General features: G+C 40.6%; 1 protein-coding gene across 5 annotated transcripts in view; it reads left to right on the top strand.

Moving 5' to 3' along the window:
• Positions 1-20,895, top strand: part of LOC124167878 (pleckstrin homology domain-containing family D member 1-like) — a 45,986-nt gene that overhangs the window by 7,623 nt on the left and 17,468 nt on the right. For all 5 annotated transcript variants that reach the window (XM_046545939.1, XM_046545937.1, XM_046545936.1 and 2 more), the window contains one exon: positions 12,499-12,675. In XM_046545939.1, the coding sequence (XP_046401895.1) occupies positions 12,499-12,675 (177 nt within the window). The remainder of the gene's footprint in view (positions 1-12,498; positions 12,676-20,895) is intronic.

Below are 20,895 nucleotides of genomic sequence, written 5' to 3'. Positions count from 1 at the left end.
CTAAGCTAAATATTAGTTTACGGCGAATAATTAGACATAGTTTATCCATGCAAGGTGTTAAAAAGGGCGATTACCGCAAATAAATTCAAAGATAATTATTAGAAATGCCCGCGATTAGCTGTCGATGAATGCGCAGATCCTGATTTTTTTATTATGTATTTCATCATAAATAGTACGAACGCAATATCCTGAATTACGCAAGTGTGATCACCCGCGGCGATATTGCTCGTGGGAGTTCCGTATTTTGTGCGTCATGCGATTTTCTTTCTATATTTACTAAAAAAATTTCATTCCACAATTCTGCCATTAAAAATATACTGCATGCCTGTAAAAACTGGCCTCATTTAAGATGTCTTTAATTTAACCGATTTCACGTAGCTATAATATAGTTATTAATCTCTCCGAGGGGGCTTCATTAATGTAATATTCGTGAATCTCTCGAATGAAAAGTTTACCCTTGCGAAATGTTATTTCGCGGCGTGAAAGTCACACAGCAGCATTTTTTTATCGCTTGGCTTGCTTAAGCATGGTTGCCAGACTTCATAGATAACGGCTTTCCCGTGCAGCGGGACTAACAAGGGAGATTCGATACACGAGGCGTGTAGATTTCATTGGAGATCAAGAAACAGTGCTTTGCCATGGAATAATCTGAATTAAAAATTATGACCTCTACATCTGACAATGAGCCACATGGGGACGCTTCAGCCTTCGGTCCGGGAGAGCGTGGTGACGTTAGGGCTCTCTTCCATCTATATGGTGTGGATGAGCACGTAGTAGTTCGTGTAAAGAACTTCTTGAACGATCTCGACCTGGTTGTATATTGGTATAGGATATAGTGTGCTCGGATACTGTGAAAGCTACGTCGGGTACACGTCAAGGAAGTGATAGGACCTGTTCGTCTTTACAATAATTACCTTAATACCGCGGTCACGAGTAAGAATCGCTTCTTAACGTAGGAATTTATGTAGATTCCAATAGGATAACATTAGAGAAAGACCTCGCTACCATGAAGTAATGGTGCAGATATTAGGATATATGATAAAATTTTGAAAATTTTATTGTTATGAATTTTGTAGATAAGGACATATCCTTAGGAAGAAGTCACGCCGCAAACGGGATTTATGCATCGAATGGCGAGTACAGAGCCAGGCGGCGAGATTCGTTAACGATAAAAAGTACAACGTTTCCAATATGCTATGAATATTCACTGATTCGCAGCGTAGAGCGAAATATAAGCTAAATTTACTTAGCAAATTAGGAGATATGTATTTCTCAGGTGATATGAAATCTGCCCTTCGCCGTACTATGGTAAATGGGATCGCAAGAAGAAGATCAAGGAGATCAACTAAAGAACACAAGTTTCTTTCTCAGAACTATTAGGGATAGCTACGGTTTCTACGTTTATAAAATCAATGGCAGCTGTAGCTAAGTCGACTTGTTTTTCTTATTACATTTGTATTGTTTTGTTCGCAGTATTTTCCTTCGTAAATTCATTGTTGATTGTTGTTTGGTATTTATTTATTCGTGGTAAATCCTTCGCATTATTCTACTTACATCTACATCTACATCTACAAATTACCCTGCGAGCCACCTCTAGGGTGTTTGGCAGGGGGTGATCAATCACCAGCATGCAGCATGCATTTGGACTCCCACATGCACACCACACCGTCCAAGAAACGTCCCGTATAATAACAAACTTTACTACTATATGCTGTTAGAAATAGAATATAGAATAGAAATTCAGAAACATGCAGTCAGTTTTACATAGGTTAGTAGGCTACACTACAAGTCATGCAATCTATTTACGCGTTCTATTGCTGCCGTTATAATCTCTTATTGATCGTGGAAAAAATGACATTCGGAATCTGTCTGTTCTGCAATCTATCTCTCTTATTTTATTTATATGATCTGATCTTCCGTAGTACGTTGGCGTCCGCAAGATATGGTTAACTTCGTCAGAAAAGACACTGCTCTTGAATTTATCTAAAAGGTTTAGTCTATTTTTCAATCTACGGTCCGACAGAGATTCCCATCCGAGTTTATCTAAGAGGTCAGTTACACTAACAAGACTATCGTAACGACCTTTCACATACCTGGCAGCTCTTCTTTGCACGCGTTCTAACTCTGTTATTAAGCCTTTTTCATGAGGGTCCCAAACACTGGCAGCGTATTCCAAATGTGGTCTAACGAGGGAAAAGTAGCTAATTTCTCTCACTTTGTCGTCGCACTTTCCTAATATTCTTTTAACAAAACCCATTTTACGATTAGCTTGACCGGTTATTTCTCGAATATGTTTATTCCACGATAGATCATTATTGAGTCTAACCCCTAGATATTTCACAGATTCAACTGCCTTTAACTGCGCGCCCCGAATGACATAGTTACGCTGTAGGGAGTTATTCTTCTTCCAGAAATTCATTACGACGCATTTTTCCAAATTTAATTCTAACTGCCAAGCATCGCACCAAGCTTGGATAGCAGCAAGGTCATTCGTTAGTTCATCTATATCTTTGCTGGAACGAATTTCTCTGTAAACTACAGCGTCGTCTGCAAATAATCGTAACTTACTCTGCACTACTTCGCCAATGTCGTTTATATAAAGAAGGAATAGGAGTGGGCCAATGACACTACCCTGAGGAACGCCAGAAGTCACTCTAACCTCATTGGAGACTGCACCGTCTAATACTACTCTTTGGACGCGGTCGCTCAAAAATTTTCTAATCCAGGAAATGACATCTTCGTCTAGACCATAAGATTTCAGTTTTAATATTAACTTTCCGTGGGGTACTTTATCAAATGCCTTTTTGAAATCAAGAAAAATCGCGTCTACTGGAATGTTGTCTTCCCCGGAGACTAAAATATCGTGGGCGAAAAGCGCTAACTGAGTTTCGCACGATCTGCTTTTCCTGAATCCATGTTGATTTCCCATTAATAAGTTTTGCGCGTCTAGGTGTTTCATTACCGAGCTGACTACGATGTGTTCAAGGACTTTGCAAGAGATGGACGTTAAAGATATCGGCCTGTAATTAGATGGCTGTTCCTTGTCTCCACTTTTAAATATAGGCGTTACATTAGCGATTTTCCAGTCGTTAGGTACTTCGTGTTGCTTGATGGATTTACTGAATATTAACTGCAAGTAGGGGGCAAGTTCTGAGGCTAGTTCTTTATATACGCGAGAAGGGATTTCGTCTGGACCAGGTGATTTATTTGGACTAAGCGATTTCAATATATTTTCTATTCCGAGCGTACTAATGTCAATAGCTGGCATCTTATGAATACAGGGATTGTCATCGGTCTCGGGTGAGTTTTCGGAAGGCTCCGTGAACACGCTCTTAAAGTAGGAATTTAATAAATTGGCTTTATCGTAACTGCTTGTCAACACATCTCCATTGTCGTTTCTCAGCGAGCATACGGTAGATCGTTTACCTTGAACTTCCCTAACATATGACCAAAATGCTTTTGGGTTATCCTGTAACTGCTCTACTAGTGTTTTTCTTTTAAAATTCGTGAACGCATTCCTGAACGCTTCCTTCGTGGCGGCTTTAGTCATCCTATATTTTTTAATTATTAGCTCGCGTTCATTAGCGGATAAATCCGTGCTGACTTTTTTCATTTTAGCATGACACGCTCTCTGTCGCCTCAATGATTTTCTCACTTCCGCGTCGTACCATCTCGGTTCGCATTAAAACGCATATTAAAACGCATAATACCATTCGAGCCACCTCATTGGGTGTTTGGCAGGGTGTTGTAATGTTGTCTGGATATACTTATTACAGGCCGTTGACAGATTTTTACTCAATAAGTGCTTTTGTGCTATAATCTCGGTTTGGTTGGATCAGTTAGCCTTTGGTGGGAGCTCACACCACCTGAGCAAATGCATACGTATTATTATTATTATTATTATCATTATTTATATTTTTGCAACCGTTTTTGTGCATTTAGGAAACCTATTCCATGCTGGTGATTGGTAAGTCCCCTCCAAACAGCCTTGAGATATATCGCAGGGAAATTTATACATGACGAAACGAATAATTACGATATATGGTCTAAGATTACGATAATGTATGTTTCCTCCCGGAATGTACCAATGAAGTTAATCTAATGGCTACTTTTTGACCAGGTATGTGTGTGTATACATCCTTCGGCGCGAAGAAAATCGTCATGGAGGGACATCCACATGGAGTACATCCACATAACCGTGCAGAATGAGGAAATGTCTATTTTCCCTGAGCCGTTGGTAGCATTAGGGTCGGGTTTTAGGGAAACCTGTGGGACCCTTTTCTTCATGTGAGGGACCTAGCGAAAGATAATTTCTCGTCCCATGGGAACTCAAGTTGGGTTTCGAGAAGCAGCTGCGAGAGAATTCCTTTGTCCCTTCTTGAGACCAGTCCCGCCAGTCCTTTCATTCTTCTGTTGGGCCGGGAACGCAGCCGTCCCTCACACCACTCACAGACAGCGACGCAGTTCCCCCACAACATTTTGCCTTCCCAAGCACTCGGAAACTTCCCTTCTCCCCCCTCCACCTCTTTCCCAACGCCATAAAAAGCTCGAGGAGGTCACGGCGTTAGCAACGTTGCCAAATCTGCGCACGCCATATGCGTTGCAAGGAGTGACTGCGAAGACCGGATGACTACGTCACTTATTTCCCTTGAAGGAAAGTGCTTCCTTCTAGCCACCATTCCTGTGAATTCGCATATGTATTTCCCATCCCAACTTTGTTGTCTCCTGTCCGTGATTGTTAAAGCTTCTGTCACAATTAAAAACCCATTTAATGAATGAATAACTTCAACGGCATTCTCATCTGTTGCTTTTATTTCCTGTAATTGTGGTAGCTTATATATGCATGATAGGAATACTCACCCACTCAAAGCACTAAAGATTAAATGTCCTGTTAAAAGATGATTCACGCACCCATAATGATAAAAGATGAAATGATTCACGCACCCATCGTTGCGAACCCCCAATTGTTATAATAGCCTTGCTATCATTACTTCGCTGGCAGTGGCGTAGCCAGGAATTTCGTTCGGGGGGGTCCAAAATCAGGGAGGAAAATCTTTGAAAAACAGAGTACTAAGTAATGGGTTTTAAACTAATTTTTACCCTTTTTATAATCGAAAAACTTCACCTGTTAAAGAAATATTTTTTAAATTCACGATTTCTCAAGTTACGTTAAAGTTTCCTTAAAATATTGATTTCAGTCACCTTTTCCATCTTACCTACAACTTTTGCACAGCCATGGCTTGCCCCCGCCCCTAGTTTTGATCCTGGGTACGCTCTTGTAAGTTGCCAAAATGGTTCATCATTTGAATTGATTTGATTGTTGTTTTCGAGTATAATTTTTTGCAGTGCATTCTTAGATCGTTTCCATGTATCCGAAGATCCACTCCATGTGATAAGGAATGGAAATGATGTGGTGCACTTCCTTAGGAAATGAAAAAAAGTGAAATCGTAGTTGCTTCTCTCATAAAAGCGTGGCGGAATGCCATCATTAAGAGAAGGGATTTTTCTTTCGCAACTTTCTATAATATGCAGTTCTGTTCCTAATTCGCAGAATAATGTGCCGTGTTCTACTAAAGGTATTTCTCTGATTGCCGAGGTTCTCCGAATGTATATAGCAATTATTGCAATGGCCTTCGCCATCAAAGAGTTTATTAAATGTGACAGCAAAACCCGCTTCTCGGGCAATCTGTTGCCACCTCCCCATTTTCCTCGATACGCCCATATTGTCTATCTCTATGTAATGTGCAATACCCTGCGAGTATCCTAGTAGATTATCCTCTTGGATGCTTGGAACAGGGTGATCAATCACGAGCATGCAAGAGGACTCCCACCATACGGTCATTAAAGTATTACGCTCAAAAAAATATACGTCCGCATTCATGCAAAGGCAATACATACCAATGGTTAGTAATTCCTTTAACAACGTACTTAGTAAATTTAGCATATCCCTCGCTCTACGCTTATTTTAAGATTTCAATCCTAATTCGTCTAACACATTGGAAACGCTACTCTTTTTTATTGTTACAACTAATCACGAATCTGGCCGTCATGCGTTGTGCTCGTGTGATTTCTGCCATCAGCCCTACTTCATGGGGCCATTCAGAATATTCGTCACATTTCTATCGTATGATGCTCTCTACTGCGATCACAAAGTGTATTGTACTCTGTGCCATTATTTCAGTGGTATATTGTTGCGTTGGATTTAGAATCCTCTAATATCTTGGAAACCGTATGCATAAATTATCTGAAGGAATAACCTTTGGAGCCTTCCGTTAGCAGAAACAGTGTGGCATATACGCATTCGTGGGTGGGTGAATGAGGTAGCGCTAGAACGACGCAGAATCACCTCGGCCTTGTTCTGGAAACTTCCTCCCGCATTGGTGATGACGTCACGGGTAGTCCGCGTTGGCGTATTGATCTGCGTCGGCTGCCAAGAACTCGGCGAGGCCCCGGCGCGACTCACCCCACTCCCAACCGCAGCCTTGTTGATACGTGCCCGCCTCTGACTCATTGTTTTCTTTTTGAGTTATCCACATCATCATTGTTGACTCATTGAAGTTGATAACCACTTCAGCGATCGTTTGAGAAATTACAACGAAATTTTAAACGTTGATTTTGCAATAATCGCTGAAAATATTGTATCATCCTTTTTATTTTGAACGGAACGAGTTTAAAAGAAACAAGAGTTGTCTCATCGCGACGTTGAAATATGCTCTTTTGGCTTTTTATACAAAATCAAGGGAATTAAATAGTCTAAATGTTAAAAAATTATTACTTCCCTAAACAATGAAAGACCGTTACAAAATCCACCGCAAAATCATAAATGGTCTTCCGTGGTATAATTTCGTATTAACCTAGTTATTTTTATTAATTGTTTCCGAGTAATATCTCCCATGGGGGTAAATATGCGGCCCATGCGTAGCATTCTTGCATGCCCTAAGATGCGTGTCTATCTGGGCCAAATTATTGTCGTAGGTAGCGGAGCGAATGGTTCGTGCAAGAACCTTTCTTATAGCGTTCTTGGGTGCGTGCTTTGTTGAGAACTAACCTATGCCACGCAATTGAACGTGCAATTGTGGTAGTATCTACATGCTGCTGAGCTCAGGGCCGTAGCCAGGATTATTGACCAGGTTGTAAGGTCGAAGACGCCCAGGTCATGCGAAAATTTTCCCAGGCTAGTCGATGGGCGACGCCCGACCTGCTCCCCAAACCATCCCTGGCTGACTAAGTATATGTTGGGGAAATAAGACCTACCCCTTGCCACGCATTCCAGAGGTGGCTCGCTACCTCGAGGTGTAGATTGGAAGCAAGTTATCGGTTTTTGGGTGCATGGTTGCGCACATGATACTTCAGGAATAAAATATTTATGCCATACAATTTTGCGTGAATGATTTTCATCTCGTCAGATCGCGGCTTCTGCCTTAGTGTCCCTTTGTAGGATATTTGATTGTACTATCCGTCGCCTTAACTAGTGCGGCCGGCAAGCTGCGAACGAGGGGGGGCTGTAGTTTTCTGCCCTCAGAAGTTTCCCTGGGTCACTATGGGAGGCCTCTTACAATAAGAAGTAAACGTTGGTAGGTAGTTTTTAAGGTAGGCCCCAGCAAAAATACTTCAAACTAGGTTGTATTAATGCTTCTTTTAATCTGAGGAAATCTAAGGATCGATACCTCCATTCAGGGGTAGGGTTGCAGGGGTCATGACCCCCCAATTTTTTTTTTCGAGCATTTCTAATTTTCATTGGAACTTCAAAAATATTTTGGCGTCCTCGAAGGAATTTTATCTGTTGTTAAGAATAAAAATGAAATTTTAGGCTCCTAAAAGCATAAAAACTGGGTATTTTTATAAAATTTAAGTGGGAAAAGGCCCCTCTCACCCTCCACACTCCCCAAATCCAGTTCATGAGCCCCCCTCCTAATTTGGTGCTGAATCCACCCCTACCTGCATTGCAGGCACGTAGCTGGGAGGTTGGGGGGCAGGAGGGGCTGGGGCTACAGCCTTCCCCCTCACCCCCTCAAATCTGGTTCATTTTGGGGACAATCAGCAATACATCTGTGGAGATAGTCTAGGGACACCTATCATCAGATTCTCCACTTTTTCGTTCTATGTACATACATTTCATAATATAAGTCTATAAACAACGATGGACTTTTCTTTCAGCATTATACAAACGACAAATATAGCTGACTTTAATGAAATTTATGATTTTCCCATGTGTGAAAATTGGTGAATTAAAATATCAGTAAAAGCAATCCACACACCACCCTATCTCCTACCCCACCCCTCCACCCTCAAAGCAAAGTTCTGGCTATGTGCCTTCTGCATTCAACCCTACCTCGGCTGCCTCGGTGGCGCCGGGGTATAGTCTCCGACTGCTAACCTAGAGGTCGCGGGTTCGAATCCCGCCTGGGTGGTTTGACCACCATCCAGGGCATGGATGTATGTGATTGTCAAACAAGTTAATTGTAAGAGAGCACTATCTAGTCCTAAATTCGCTTGTTAAATAAAGACGACATTATTATTATTATTACCTGTTCTCATTTAGGCTGGAATCTATTCTACCTCAAAAATAGTGGTTTTACGCTAATTCTTTGATAAAAAAAGACACTATATACTACGCATATGTAGTAGGTCATTTTATTAGCACCAAATCACGTGAAATAGGCCCTAAGTTTAAAGCTAATCTGTATGTTAATTCGTTAAAGTAGGAAAATTTACCAGAAAATATAACAAAATACTTTTATATTAAGTGGTAAACTCCAAAAATTTTGATTTTATCTGATGTATGTTTTGACCCAATGTGGGGGGAATGAATCCCACTTAATCCTCCCTGTAGATTCGCCACTGTAGAAGATCAATCATAATATTATACCGGACCTATTATACTGGGCATATTCTACTCGATAGACAACACTTTCCCATTGGATAACTTTTGTATTTCATCTGACTTGCAGAAATTTATGATGAACACTGGAAGTGCCATATTTCCGGAAAAACAATTATGTACTATATTTGCAAGCATATCATGTAATCTTAATGCAGTTTGATTTTAAAGTTGAATAAAAAAATAAATTTAAGTTTCACTACTATCTCCTCCATCACGCACTTCCATTGTCAACTTTTCTTTGTTCATGATGCATGTCTAGGATCTTCTCAACAGCTGGGCCTTTGTCAGATTGTAATTGTGTGTTGCTTAACCATCACTGCTCTATCCTTAAGCACCTTGATACACTGATACCTGTCTTATGTAACCACCATAAGGGCTGAAAAAAGTGTGGACAACTTAAGCTATTACTTTGTGGAAGTCCATAGGAATAGCGTGGTTTCCTATAATTTTTTTATTAACTAAATTTAAAGATTATTACTCCTGGAGTATGCATTTCACGCTCTTAGATTTTCGAATGACGATATCTATTTTTCGCGATTAAACGAGAAGTAAAAATTTTCAAGCACACAAAAACGTGACGGCTAAGTAGGAATGCTGGGAAAAGTCCGTGTGATGTATTTCTGGTTCCAGCTGTCGGTGTGTGAGGTGACCTTGGGGCGAGGCTTGAGCGCTGATACGACGCAGGCTGCTAGCAGGTAGCTGAGTACCCTGCTAGCAGATAGTGCTTGGCTTAAATAAGGATTATTATTCCCCTATCAAGCGAAGGAAACTTTCCAAGCTTAGGTAATTTTAATGGGTGATTATTAGGAGATGTTTCCCTGAGCTCTATGCCTCATGCATGCATTGGTAATCTCAGACAATGTAAAACTCCTATCTACGTGTATAGAAACTAGGTCCCTGTGACGTCATGTGGAGTGGAATCGCATGGGCGCCAATCTGGCCTTTTTTCAAATGAGGTTAAAATTGACCATTGCCATTTTTCTAAACTGGGATTTCTAAAACCAAATAATTTGTATATTATGAATACACACTTAAGAGAAGAAATACGTAGGAGTGAAAAGATTAGCTGATAGGAGAACTGAGTGGAGAGCTGCGTCAAACCAATCCTAGGATTGTTGACCAGTGATGATGATGAATACACTAATGTTGGGTAAGGAATCGCAATCAATGAATTTCGTTTTCTTTGATGAAGGAAACTACCCTATTGTAAAAATGGGCTTCGTAATTTTCCACAATGATTCTATTACCCAACCAAATCCAGGTCTTTTGTGCTATTGTCAAGGGTTCAACAAGTCTGAGCTGTTGGTCAACTTACATAGTGTAGTTGTGGCTTAAGGAGGGAGAGGATAATTTCTGGAAAAATTGAAATGATGATAATTTTTAAGGTGACTTTCCAGTGAAAGTTTTTATTTCCCCAGCTTAACAAACAACTACCTTAATTCATCCCTGACATAGTGCATTGAAATAGATGGGTTAGTTAAACAGGAGAGTTATGAATAATAATAATAATAAACGTCTTTATTGGGCGAGATTGGGACTAGAGAGTCCCATCTTCCATCTAACCCCTCGTCAAACATGAAATATATGCATTTAAATACATTGTCAAGTTGCTCATGAAATTACATGCAGAGAAATTACATAAAAATAAATAGAAGTTCCATTATCAATCAACAAATAAAATTATAAGTTAACAAAGTTACTATTGACCAAGTGTAAAAAGATGTTAGTGAACGTGGGAAAAACCTAAGGATATTGACTGTCATCCTTATTGGAAAAAAACCCACTGCAGGGAAACGCCCACACAAGAAGGGGGGCATGAAAAACCTGCGAAAACCTATTGAGAGGGCTAATGTAAACCTAAGTATCTACAAATACAATGAATTACATGGAAAATATCACCCAGTACCTGCAAAGAAAAATAAAACTAGATGAAGCCAGAGGAGATAAGTGATGAATATTTCCTACTGTTCCCATGATGATAAATGTCTCGTTGTTGTTCTTGAAGAAGTTTTACGTGTAGTGCCTTTTTGAAGGAGGCGAGTGATGGTGATTTACGTAGTGGTAGGTCAATGTTGTTCCATTCGCGGCATGCAGTAACAATGAATGATTTGTTGAATCTGACTGTCCGGTGGTGAGGTATAACGAGCTTTTCATATCCCCTCGTATTTGATTCGTGTACTCTACTAAGTGTTTGAAATTCGTCTCTGAGGTACGCTGGTGTATTTGTCTGTAAGATTTGATAAAGAAGACAAAGGATATGCAGCCGGCGTCGAGAATTAGGTTTTAACCAGTTGAGATCGTTAATATGATTGGTGGTATGATCTGATATTTGTAAATTAAATATGAACCTAATGCAGGCGTTAAGGAGCGGTGAAGTTTATTCGACAGCACTTGAGATATGTCTTGAAATGCAACATCGGCATAGTCAAAATGGGGAAGTATTAAAGTCGAAATTTATTGCTTCTTTAAGGAGAGAGGAATAATGTTTCTGAAACGAATTAATGGAAATAATGACTTATTCACTGCTTTACATATCTTAGTTATATGAGATGACCAAGACAAACTTTCATCAATGATCAATCCTAGATTAATAACTTCGTCGCAGTACTTTATAGGAGAATCAGCGATGCACAGTTGCGGTAATTGATCCCTGTCAATTGACTTGAGTAATTTAGGATATCCAATTATAATAGCTTGCGACTTACTAGGGTTTATGCTTAGAAAGTATGAATGAGTGAAGGTCGGAAGGATGATAGGGTTGAGTCAACACCAAGCTGAATCTGATTGGTTGGTAAAATCACTGTAGAAAACACTATTTTTTTCAAGTAGTAGCAACCTAGGTGCTTAACCTTTTGTTGTGGGAACAGTATACATATAGTACACTACTAGATATGGGTACGCACAAAAAAACTGTGGGAAAAAACGTATTAAAACATTCAACCATCAGGTCTAACCTGCTCTACTAGGTCCTTCTTATATTTATAGCCCAAACTCTTACTTTCATGAATGGGACTCTTGGCAACATTCCCTTCTTGCCCAAAATAGTCCCTCTCTTGCTTGTTGGCAGTCATTCCCTTAACCTCGTGCATTGAAATGACATGTCTGGTTCGTCATGAACTTCTGATGCTAAATTTTGTAATGATGAGTGTAGCTCGTCATCGTATTTTCATAATTTTATAACTATTTCAGGGAACAATATAAATATTTTGAAAGTTCAACAATGTTAAAACATTCATAATGTGCGTAAAGAACTCATATTTTACGAAATTCGATGCGTCAGCAGGAATTGTATGATTTTATACGAGTGATGTAGTGATAGCTGTGTTCTCGATGTTCTTATGGGAAGAGGGTTTGTTTTTGAACAATATAAAATAATAATCACTTTTTATTTCACTGTCCTCTGTTGATTACAAACTACAAAATATCATTTCATTGCCTACCATTCCATTCAAAAAGAACCAAAGAAAAATTAAACGAAGAATAGGAGTACAATATTCAGAATATAAATTGAAGTGGAAGGCACCAGCCTGTCCTTCCATTTTTTGTGTATTCTAGGTAAGTTCTCAACCCTCAAGTATTGCTTTTATTCTATTATTTCCATTTTATATTTTCAGGAATTGGAACGCATCAATGCTGCCCTTGATGATGAAAAGAAAAGGTTAGAAAATATGATTAAGGAATTTCAGCAGGAGCATTTGAATATGAAAGCTGAATATGAGGAAACCATAACAGCTATGAAGATGGTTCAGCAAGATAAAAAAGCTCTGGAAGATACCACTGAAACACTGATGGTAAGTCATCTTTTTTAATCATATTTTTTAATCGGCATTCCAATGATTGGTTTGCCACAGTTCTCCATTCCGCTCCCTTGTCACCTTATATTTTCATGTATATTCTTTCTTATATGTATAGCTCTGTGAAAATTTCACAGCACCTGAATGCATGTAATGGTAGGGAGAAGAAGGGAAAATGACAATTTTTTGTAGGGTAAATGAATTCATTGAATAGCAAAGCCTTTTTTTGCTCTTGGCATCAAGAGGAAGGTGGGGTTGTAATGTGATTAAATGTTTATATTAAATGTGTATAATAATGTTTATATTAATGTTTATGTTTATGGATGATTCAATACCTATATTTACATAGAGATGAGTATTGTTGTTGTTGTTGATCTCTGCTAATAAATTCGAGTAGTATCAAATGGTGATCGATGCGAGAGATATCTTTATTATTTACCGGCCATCAGTCACAACAAGTTGGCGACGAGGATTAAAAAAAAAAGAAAGATTGTGAAGTGCAAAGACCAGAAAAAACCTTGTCGACGCTTATTTACGTAAATTTAACCCGGATATAATGGACTCAAAACAGCTCAAAGAATTACTTTCTGCGCTGACTTCCGTCATCAAAAATCAGCAAACCACACCAGCTCCGCAGATAATTCCATTTGAAGCCTACGACGCAAAAACTGAAAAGTTTTCTTCGTATATGGAACGCTTCAATAATTACTGCGATCTCAAGAACGTCAGCGATGATATAAAAAAGGCTCAACTCCTGCGTTCATCGATCGGAAAAGATCACTACAATAATCTTGCTGCATTTCTGGGACCAGATGATCCTATTAAAGCAATCGATTTCGAAACCTTGAAGGCTCATTTCGAGAAAATGCTGTCACCATCAGTCTCAACGGTCGTCTCACAGCATTATTTTCTCAGCATCACTCAACAGCCGCATCAATCAATCTCGGATTTCGTCGCATCGCTGAAGGGAAAGTTGAAAGACTGTGATTTCTACGCTACTTGTCCTACTACCACGTGCAAAAAGAAGTTCTCAATAGCTAATATATTCCTCCGTGCTCAGTTTATCAGAGGCCTGAAGGATAGCTGGATACGAGAAGCGATACTGCAAGAGACAAATCTCAAGGATTTCGACGGAATCCTGTCGAAAGCCACAGCACTAGAAGCATCTCGCTTCGAATCGGGACAGTTGAGTAAATCGCCTGAGAAGACATCGGATCAAGCCGCAGATACAAATAAGATTTATCGTCGTCAAGAAGGAAAACGTCGCAGTCACCGGAGTTCCGAATCTCAAGATAATCGCCGTCAGTCCAACTCTCATCCGCGTCATTTTTCCCATTCCCGCAATTCTAGAGGGCATATTAATTATCGGTCATTAGGTCTCGATGGTATTTGCCTCAAATGTGGTCGCACAAACCATAAATCGCGAGATTGCAGAACAATGCGCGAATCTCTAAAGTGCATTTCCTGTGGGAAAATCGGTCACATTTCCAAAGTCTGCATCACCACCCTGCTCCGTAAATCGAAGACCAACACCCTGTCGTCTCAACGCTCTCAAGAACAAGAAGAAGATCGTCACTCAAACAATGATTATGGCATCACTCGCATCGAAGACACTGAGGATTTGTATGAAGTTGGACCAGACACCGATAAATACATCGTAACAGTCACTCTCAATAACAAGCCGCAGTCGTTCGAAGTGGATTCAGGTGCGCGTTTCTCTTTAATCTCAGAACCCGATTTCAACAAACTTGGACTTAGTATACCGCTTCAACCGACATCAATTTCTTTCCGCTCATACTCAGACCACGTTATCAAACCCAAAGGCAAAGTTACTGTCTCGGTTACCTATAATAGGAAGTCAATGGACGCCGATCTATTTATAGTACCAGCAGGGCATGATGCTCTACTCGGACGGATGTGGATTCGTGGACTTGGAATTAGTCTAAAAGAAATAGATAACCATGAATCAGGTCTTCGCACTGTCAATGTGAAAGTAGTTACCTCACTAGAAGACATCTTCAAGAAATATGAACAAATTTTTGAAGAAAGAGTCGGGTGTGTTCCAAACGTCGAAGTACATCTTCAACTTAGAGAAGGCGTGACACCCATTTTTAACCGTGAACGAGATGTTCCTTTTGCATTGAGAGAGAGAGTTGAAAGAGAGTTATCCACATTGGAAAAACAAGGTGTCATCACTCCCATTATATCAAGTGACTGGGGATCGCCACTCGTGGTAATACCTAAGCCCGATGGAGGAGTGAGGCTATGCGTAGACTACAAATGTGGGGTGAATTCTAGACTCGTTGCATCAAATTACCCCATCCGCAGAATAGACGAGGTTCTCCACAGCCTCAGAGGTTCCAAGTATTTTTGCAAATTGGACTTGTACAAGGCTTACCTGCATTTACGGGTCGATGAAGAAGGGAGCAAGATTCAAACGATTTCAACACACAAAGGCACGTTCCGAATGAATCGCCTCAGCTTCGGGATTAAGACTGCTCCAGCGGAATTCAATCGCATTCTAGGTCAATTGTTGAATGGCTTACCAAAGGTGGAGGCATACTTCGATGACATTATCTGTCATGGTTCAGATCTTGAAGAATGTACCAGAAATCTTACTGCATGTTTGGAACGCCTCAGAGAGAATGATCTTCATCTCAATCGTGCCAAATGTTCATTCTTCAAGGAAAGCATCAGTTATCTTGGTCATGTAGTGTCGCACAATCAGATTCAAAAGTGCCCAGTTAAAATTCAAGCAGTTTCTCAAATGCCACGACCAAAGGATTTAGGTGAGTTGAGGAGATTCCTGGGCTTAGTAACATATTATTCCAGGTTTATTCCAGACTTCTCTTCAAAGTCCTATCCACTACGCCGCTTGCTAAGAACGGGTGAACGCTTCGTTTGGTCTGCTGCTGAAGAAGCTGCCTTCGTAAATCTCAAATCAGAGTTGTGCTCGGATAGACTACTCATTCCATTCGATCCATCAAAGCAAGTCATACTCACAACTGATGCCTCACCAACTGGGATAGCTGCAGTACTTAGCCATGATATTGATGGTCATGAGCGCCCAATTGCTTATGCCTCACGAGCTCTGACGCAGGCTGAGTCTAATTATAGTCAGCTTGACAGAGAGGCCTTGGCCATTATATATGCAACAACGCACTTCTTCAACTACATTTTCGGAAAGCGTTTCGTTCTCGTCACAGATAATGAGCCACTCTCAAGGATTTTTCACCCAGATCGTCCACTACCACAGATGACCTCTTCGCGTTTACTGAGGTATGCATCTTTTCTCAGTGGTCTTGATTACACAGTTCGATGCAAGAAGGGGAGAGAGAATGAGAATGTTGACTGTTTATCTCGCGCCCCAGCCTCTACATCTAGTCCTTCTCTAGAAATCTCTATCGATCAAGAAATCAACGCTTTGCATGCTGAAACCCTGCTACAAATCTCGAGCGCATCAATCACTGCAGATATTGTTGCTGAGGAAACCGCCAAGGATCCAGAGTTGCAAGCGCTTCTACAGGAGCTCAAGACCAGCCGCAAGGATAGCCCGTACACTGTCTCTGGTGACATGTTGTTCCGCTCTGATCGTGCAGTAATTCCGAAGTCACTCCAAGCACAAATTCTTAAAGAGCTTCATATGTCGCATTTGGGAGTCACGAAGATGAAGCAACTTGCCCGGAGATACGTGTACTGGGAAGGCTTAGACAAAGATATAGAACGTCTTGTGAAGAGTTGCGAGTCCTGTGCTAAGGTCCGTCACAGTCCGCCAAAAGCGCCAATTCATCCCTGGAATCAGCCTGATGAGAATTGGGAGAGGGTGCATATCGATTTTGCAGGGCCATTTGATAGCCAATTTTTCCTAATGTGTGTGGATGCAAGGTCGAAGTGGGCAGAAGTCCGCATGATCCATGGCGCTCCATCCTCTGCCAAAACAATTGTTACGCTGGAGGGCATCTTTTCAGTACATGGCTACCCTTCCGTAATGGTGTCGGACAATGCAAGCATCTTCAGGAGCGAAGAGTTCCTAAAATACTGCAAAGAGCGTGGAATATTCCAGAAGTTCAGCGCACCTAATCACCCAGCCACAAATGGACTTGCAGAACGCAGCATCCAGACATTGAAGAGGAGACTTATAGCTGCTGCTGATGATCCTACTCCACTAACCACCAAGTTACGGGACATTATGTTCCGCTATAGGGCAACACCTTTGGCCTCAGGTCGGACTCCTGCAGAGCTGTACTTAAAGAGGAGGATCCGCACTCGTCTCGATGCCCTGCTTCCCAACTGCAAAGCTTTTGTCCCAACAAAACATACTAACTCACGAATTCGCAGTCTCCAGTTGGGGGAGAGAGTACAGGTGAAGATTTATGCAGGAATTCATCACAGTTGGCAGTTTGGCATCGTATTAAAGAAGCTCGGCAATTGCCATTACATCGTAAAGTTGGATAACGGTCGAATCATAAAACGTCACATCAATCAGCTGATAGCCACCTTGGTTCCGAAGAAACAAGTCACATTCTCGCCTTTGTTTCCACAACACACAATGGGTGTGCCATCCTCAGCAGGAGCTGCAGGGGTGCCTCCTGATTATCAATTGCCGCCAACCCACCAATCGCCGCTGGCACCTTCTCCTCCGCAAGTCGTTCGACCAACCCAGTCTCCTTCGGCCAGTAGCCTCCTACCGCACCTTCCCAGGAACCGGCAAAAGCCGACCTATCTTAAAGACTATGTTGTCTTCAAATAAGTGGGGGAGAACTAATGTGATTAAATGTTTATATTAAATGTGTATAATAATGTTTATATTAATGTTTATGTTTATGGATGATTCAATACCTATATTTACATAGAGATGAGTATTGTTGTTGTTGTTGATCTCTGCTAATAAATTCGAGTAGTATCAAATGGTGATCGATGCGAGAGATATCTTTATTATTTACCGGCCATCAGTCACAACAGGTTGTTAGGGTGGACAATCTAAGATGGGGAAATTGAAGGCTGTTTATCTTGAGGAAGAAAATGGTAGGTGGTTGGCCGGGAGTGCAATGTGTGTTCTTAACGGAGTCCCAGGAGAGAATGGTCTCTTTCACCCACACACCCTCTTTCTCCCTGAAGTTTATCAAAATAGATTTGCCTGGGCTAAAAATGAGTTTTTGTGTATATGTCACAAACATTTAACTGAGCTGTACTTGGTGTCTTTCCAAATTGCCTCTCCATACATCCTCTTTACATCCTTTTTTTAATGAAAGGGAATGTTGTTATTCCACATGAAATTTATTTGTGACTGGTTTTGACTTCTTAAGTCATCATTTGGCACAATAAATAAATTCATGGAATTCAACCAAAACAACATATATAGTTGAAAATTATGGAAGCTATTGCACACACCAGGTAATCATATGAGTTAAAAATATAAGGGGGAGTCAATAAATCAGTCGCAAAACTGAATTGAGGCAAAAATAATCAAAGTAACTTTCTGACATTTATTTCACTTTTCCACATATTCACCCAGTACATTCAGGCGTTTATCCCATCTCTTAAAGCCAGCAGTAAAGAAGTTCTTCGGTTGCTGTCGCAGCCAATGTGTAACCCCGTACATTATGGCATCATCTGTATCAAAATGACGGCCACCCAAATGATTTTTTAGGAGCTAAAACAGATGAAAATCACTTGGGACTAAGTCAGGACTGCACGCTGGATGGATCTGCTGGCAAAAGATGTTTGCGTAATTTCAAACAGTAAATGGCACACTCATGTTTACGACTTATGTATTGACTCACCCTCGTACATATGATGATAAGTTTTCTAAATGATGCTCTTAAAACATATGGGCATCATCTTTGGATACCATTTATAACCCATAATTATAGCTTTGGCTGATATTATAATATTTTCAGAAGGAATAGTATCATCATACGTTTGGCCAGTATCTGCCATGTGTCTTTATTAAGGCTGGTACAGCTCCAAATTATGTTTTCAGCTGTGCCCTGATTTTAACTATTTCATTTTTTATTCTGGGCTACCTTTCCATGATGCATAGTCATTTTGTAGTGAAATATTGAGTAGATTTTGTGGATGGTTTGTAATATTTAATTGTTATATGTTATTATATATTTTATATTTAACCCTTTCCTGCCGGTGCCTACAATTGGAAAACGTTTTCTGTTCAGTGACTTGCATGAGAATATTTTAAACCTCCCTGCATGGAGCTCTATATTTTGGGTGGAGTTACCCTAGTATTTTTGTCCCTCAAATTTTGGGACCCTTTGGGACCTCCATAGGCGGATCCAGGGGGGGGGCACAGGGGCACGTGCCCCCCCCCAGACCCTTAAAAATATGCTAGATTTTTAATATGGTCCCATTCTCATTTCGTTCGTTTTGTATAACGAGGTATCCTTGTGCCCCCCCCTGAGCAAAATCCTGGATACGGCCGTGCTTGTGCCCCTCCCAGAAAGAAATCCTGGATCCGCCCATGGGGACCTCAACGGTCCCTTACCCGGGCCGCTGGACTACATCCTCTAACCCTCTCATAGCACTAATCCACATTCAACTTGTTACGCTACCAGTGTTTTTTTCAACCAAGCGTTGTATTTAATTTTCAATAATTTACTCTTTTAGAAGAATTACTATCATTTTTTTTAAGAATTGTAGAATTTTAAATTGGTTTCTGGCATTAATAACAACAAAGTTAGAAAATACAAGGTAAAAAGAATCCAGAAGAAAAGAAAAGTCCAGAGGTGCATAATTTTTAGCACTAAAATTTTTGTTTAAAAATTGCTTACGCACAGAACAAAATGAAGAATTCATTTCAAAGTATAAAAAATTGTAGTATGCAAACAAATTTAATATTGAAAAAACTATTGACAATATAACCGCTTTGCAACTAATTCCTGTGGTGAGGATGATCATAAATGAGAGTTTTACATCGTCTGAGATTACCAATGCATGCATGAGGCACAGAGCTCAGGGAAACATCTCTTAATAATCACCTATTAAAATTGCCTAAGGTCAGAAAGTTTCCTTCGTTTGATAGGGTATTAATAATCCTTATTTAAGCCAAGCCCTACCTGCCATCTGGATACTCTGCTACCTGCTAGCAGCCTGCATCGTAGCGGCGCTCATAGCCTTGCTACCTGCTAGCAAGGTACTCTATGCTACCACCATGCTCGGCAGCAAGGAGCCTGCATTGTAGCGGTGTTCATAGTCTCGCACCCAGGTGGCCTCACACAGGAGCAGCCAGACATCTCATGGGCTTTTCCCAGCATTCATACTTAGCCTTCTCGTTTTTGCGCACTTTTTTTCACTTTTCATTTAATTGCGAAAAGTAGATAACGTAATTTTAAAATCTAAAAGCGTGAAATATGTACAGTAATAATCTTTCAAATTAGGCAGTAAAAAAATAATATTAAACCACCCTATTGCTGAAGAGTGGCCCCATGAACTTGCTAAGCTGGGTCTTTGGCCAGGCCTGAATGCATCCGAAAATGGCCACCTCAGCGGTCACTTCCCTTCCCTCGTGTCGGCTAGAGCTGACGTCTGTTTGTTAAGTGGAAGAATCCATGGCAGCTATATCCGACATCAGATGCTCTGCGTATGAAAATGCTCATCATCTCCACCCGATGTCTGGTGCTTAAGGGTTAACTTTGAAGAATGAGCATGAGGCGACCGTCCGGCGGCCTGTAGCAACGATATTCGCGCGAAGTCAAAGGCAGCGACTGCTCGGAGGCCCAGTCGACAAGCAGCCGCTTCCCTTGAATATTGTGGAAAGTTCTAGAAGCCTCAGTAACCTTCGCCTGATGATATATAAGCGGCGAGCATTCCACACCAGACTCTCAGTCGCTCGCTCGCTCACCGTTATTGTACGTGCTGCATAATAAATCTGTTAAGTAAGATTCTGTTTGTCATTAACGACCGACACGCCTCATATTATCACGTCGGGGTCACCAATATGAGTCGTGTTGGTCGTTAATGACAAACAGAATCTTACTTAACAGATTTATTATCTTTATCTTTATCTTTATTCATCCACGGCGAGGATTGGCCCTCGCGGATGTTGTATACAACACATTTATAAAAACATTCGATACAACGAAACATACAAAACATGTACATTGGATCAAAAACATTAGAAACACATACATTACAAAGATTACATTTAAAATAAAAGAGAAGAAAAGTCCAGCTCAAAATACTCATGAATTGAGTACAGTGGAT

This window comes from Ischnura elegans, chromosome 11 (assembly GCF_921293095.1).
Source record: "Ischnura elegans chromosome 11, ioIscEleg1.1, whole genome shotgun sequence".
Classification (NCBI taxonomy): Eukaryota; Metazoa; Arthropoda; class Insecta; order Odonata; family Coenagrionidae; genus Ischnura; species Ischnura elegans.
The sequence above is the reverse complement of the archived record's forward strand: the minus strand, read 5'-3'. Positions and strand labels throughout refer to the sequence as shown.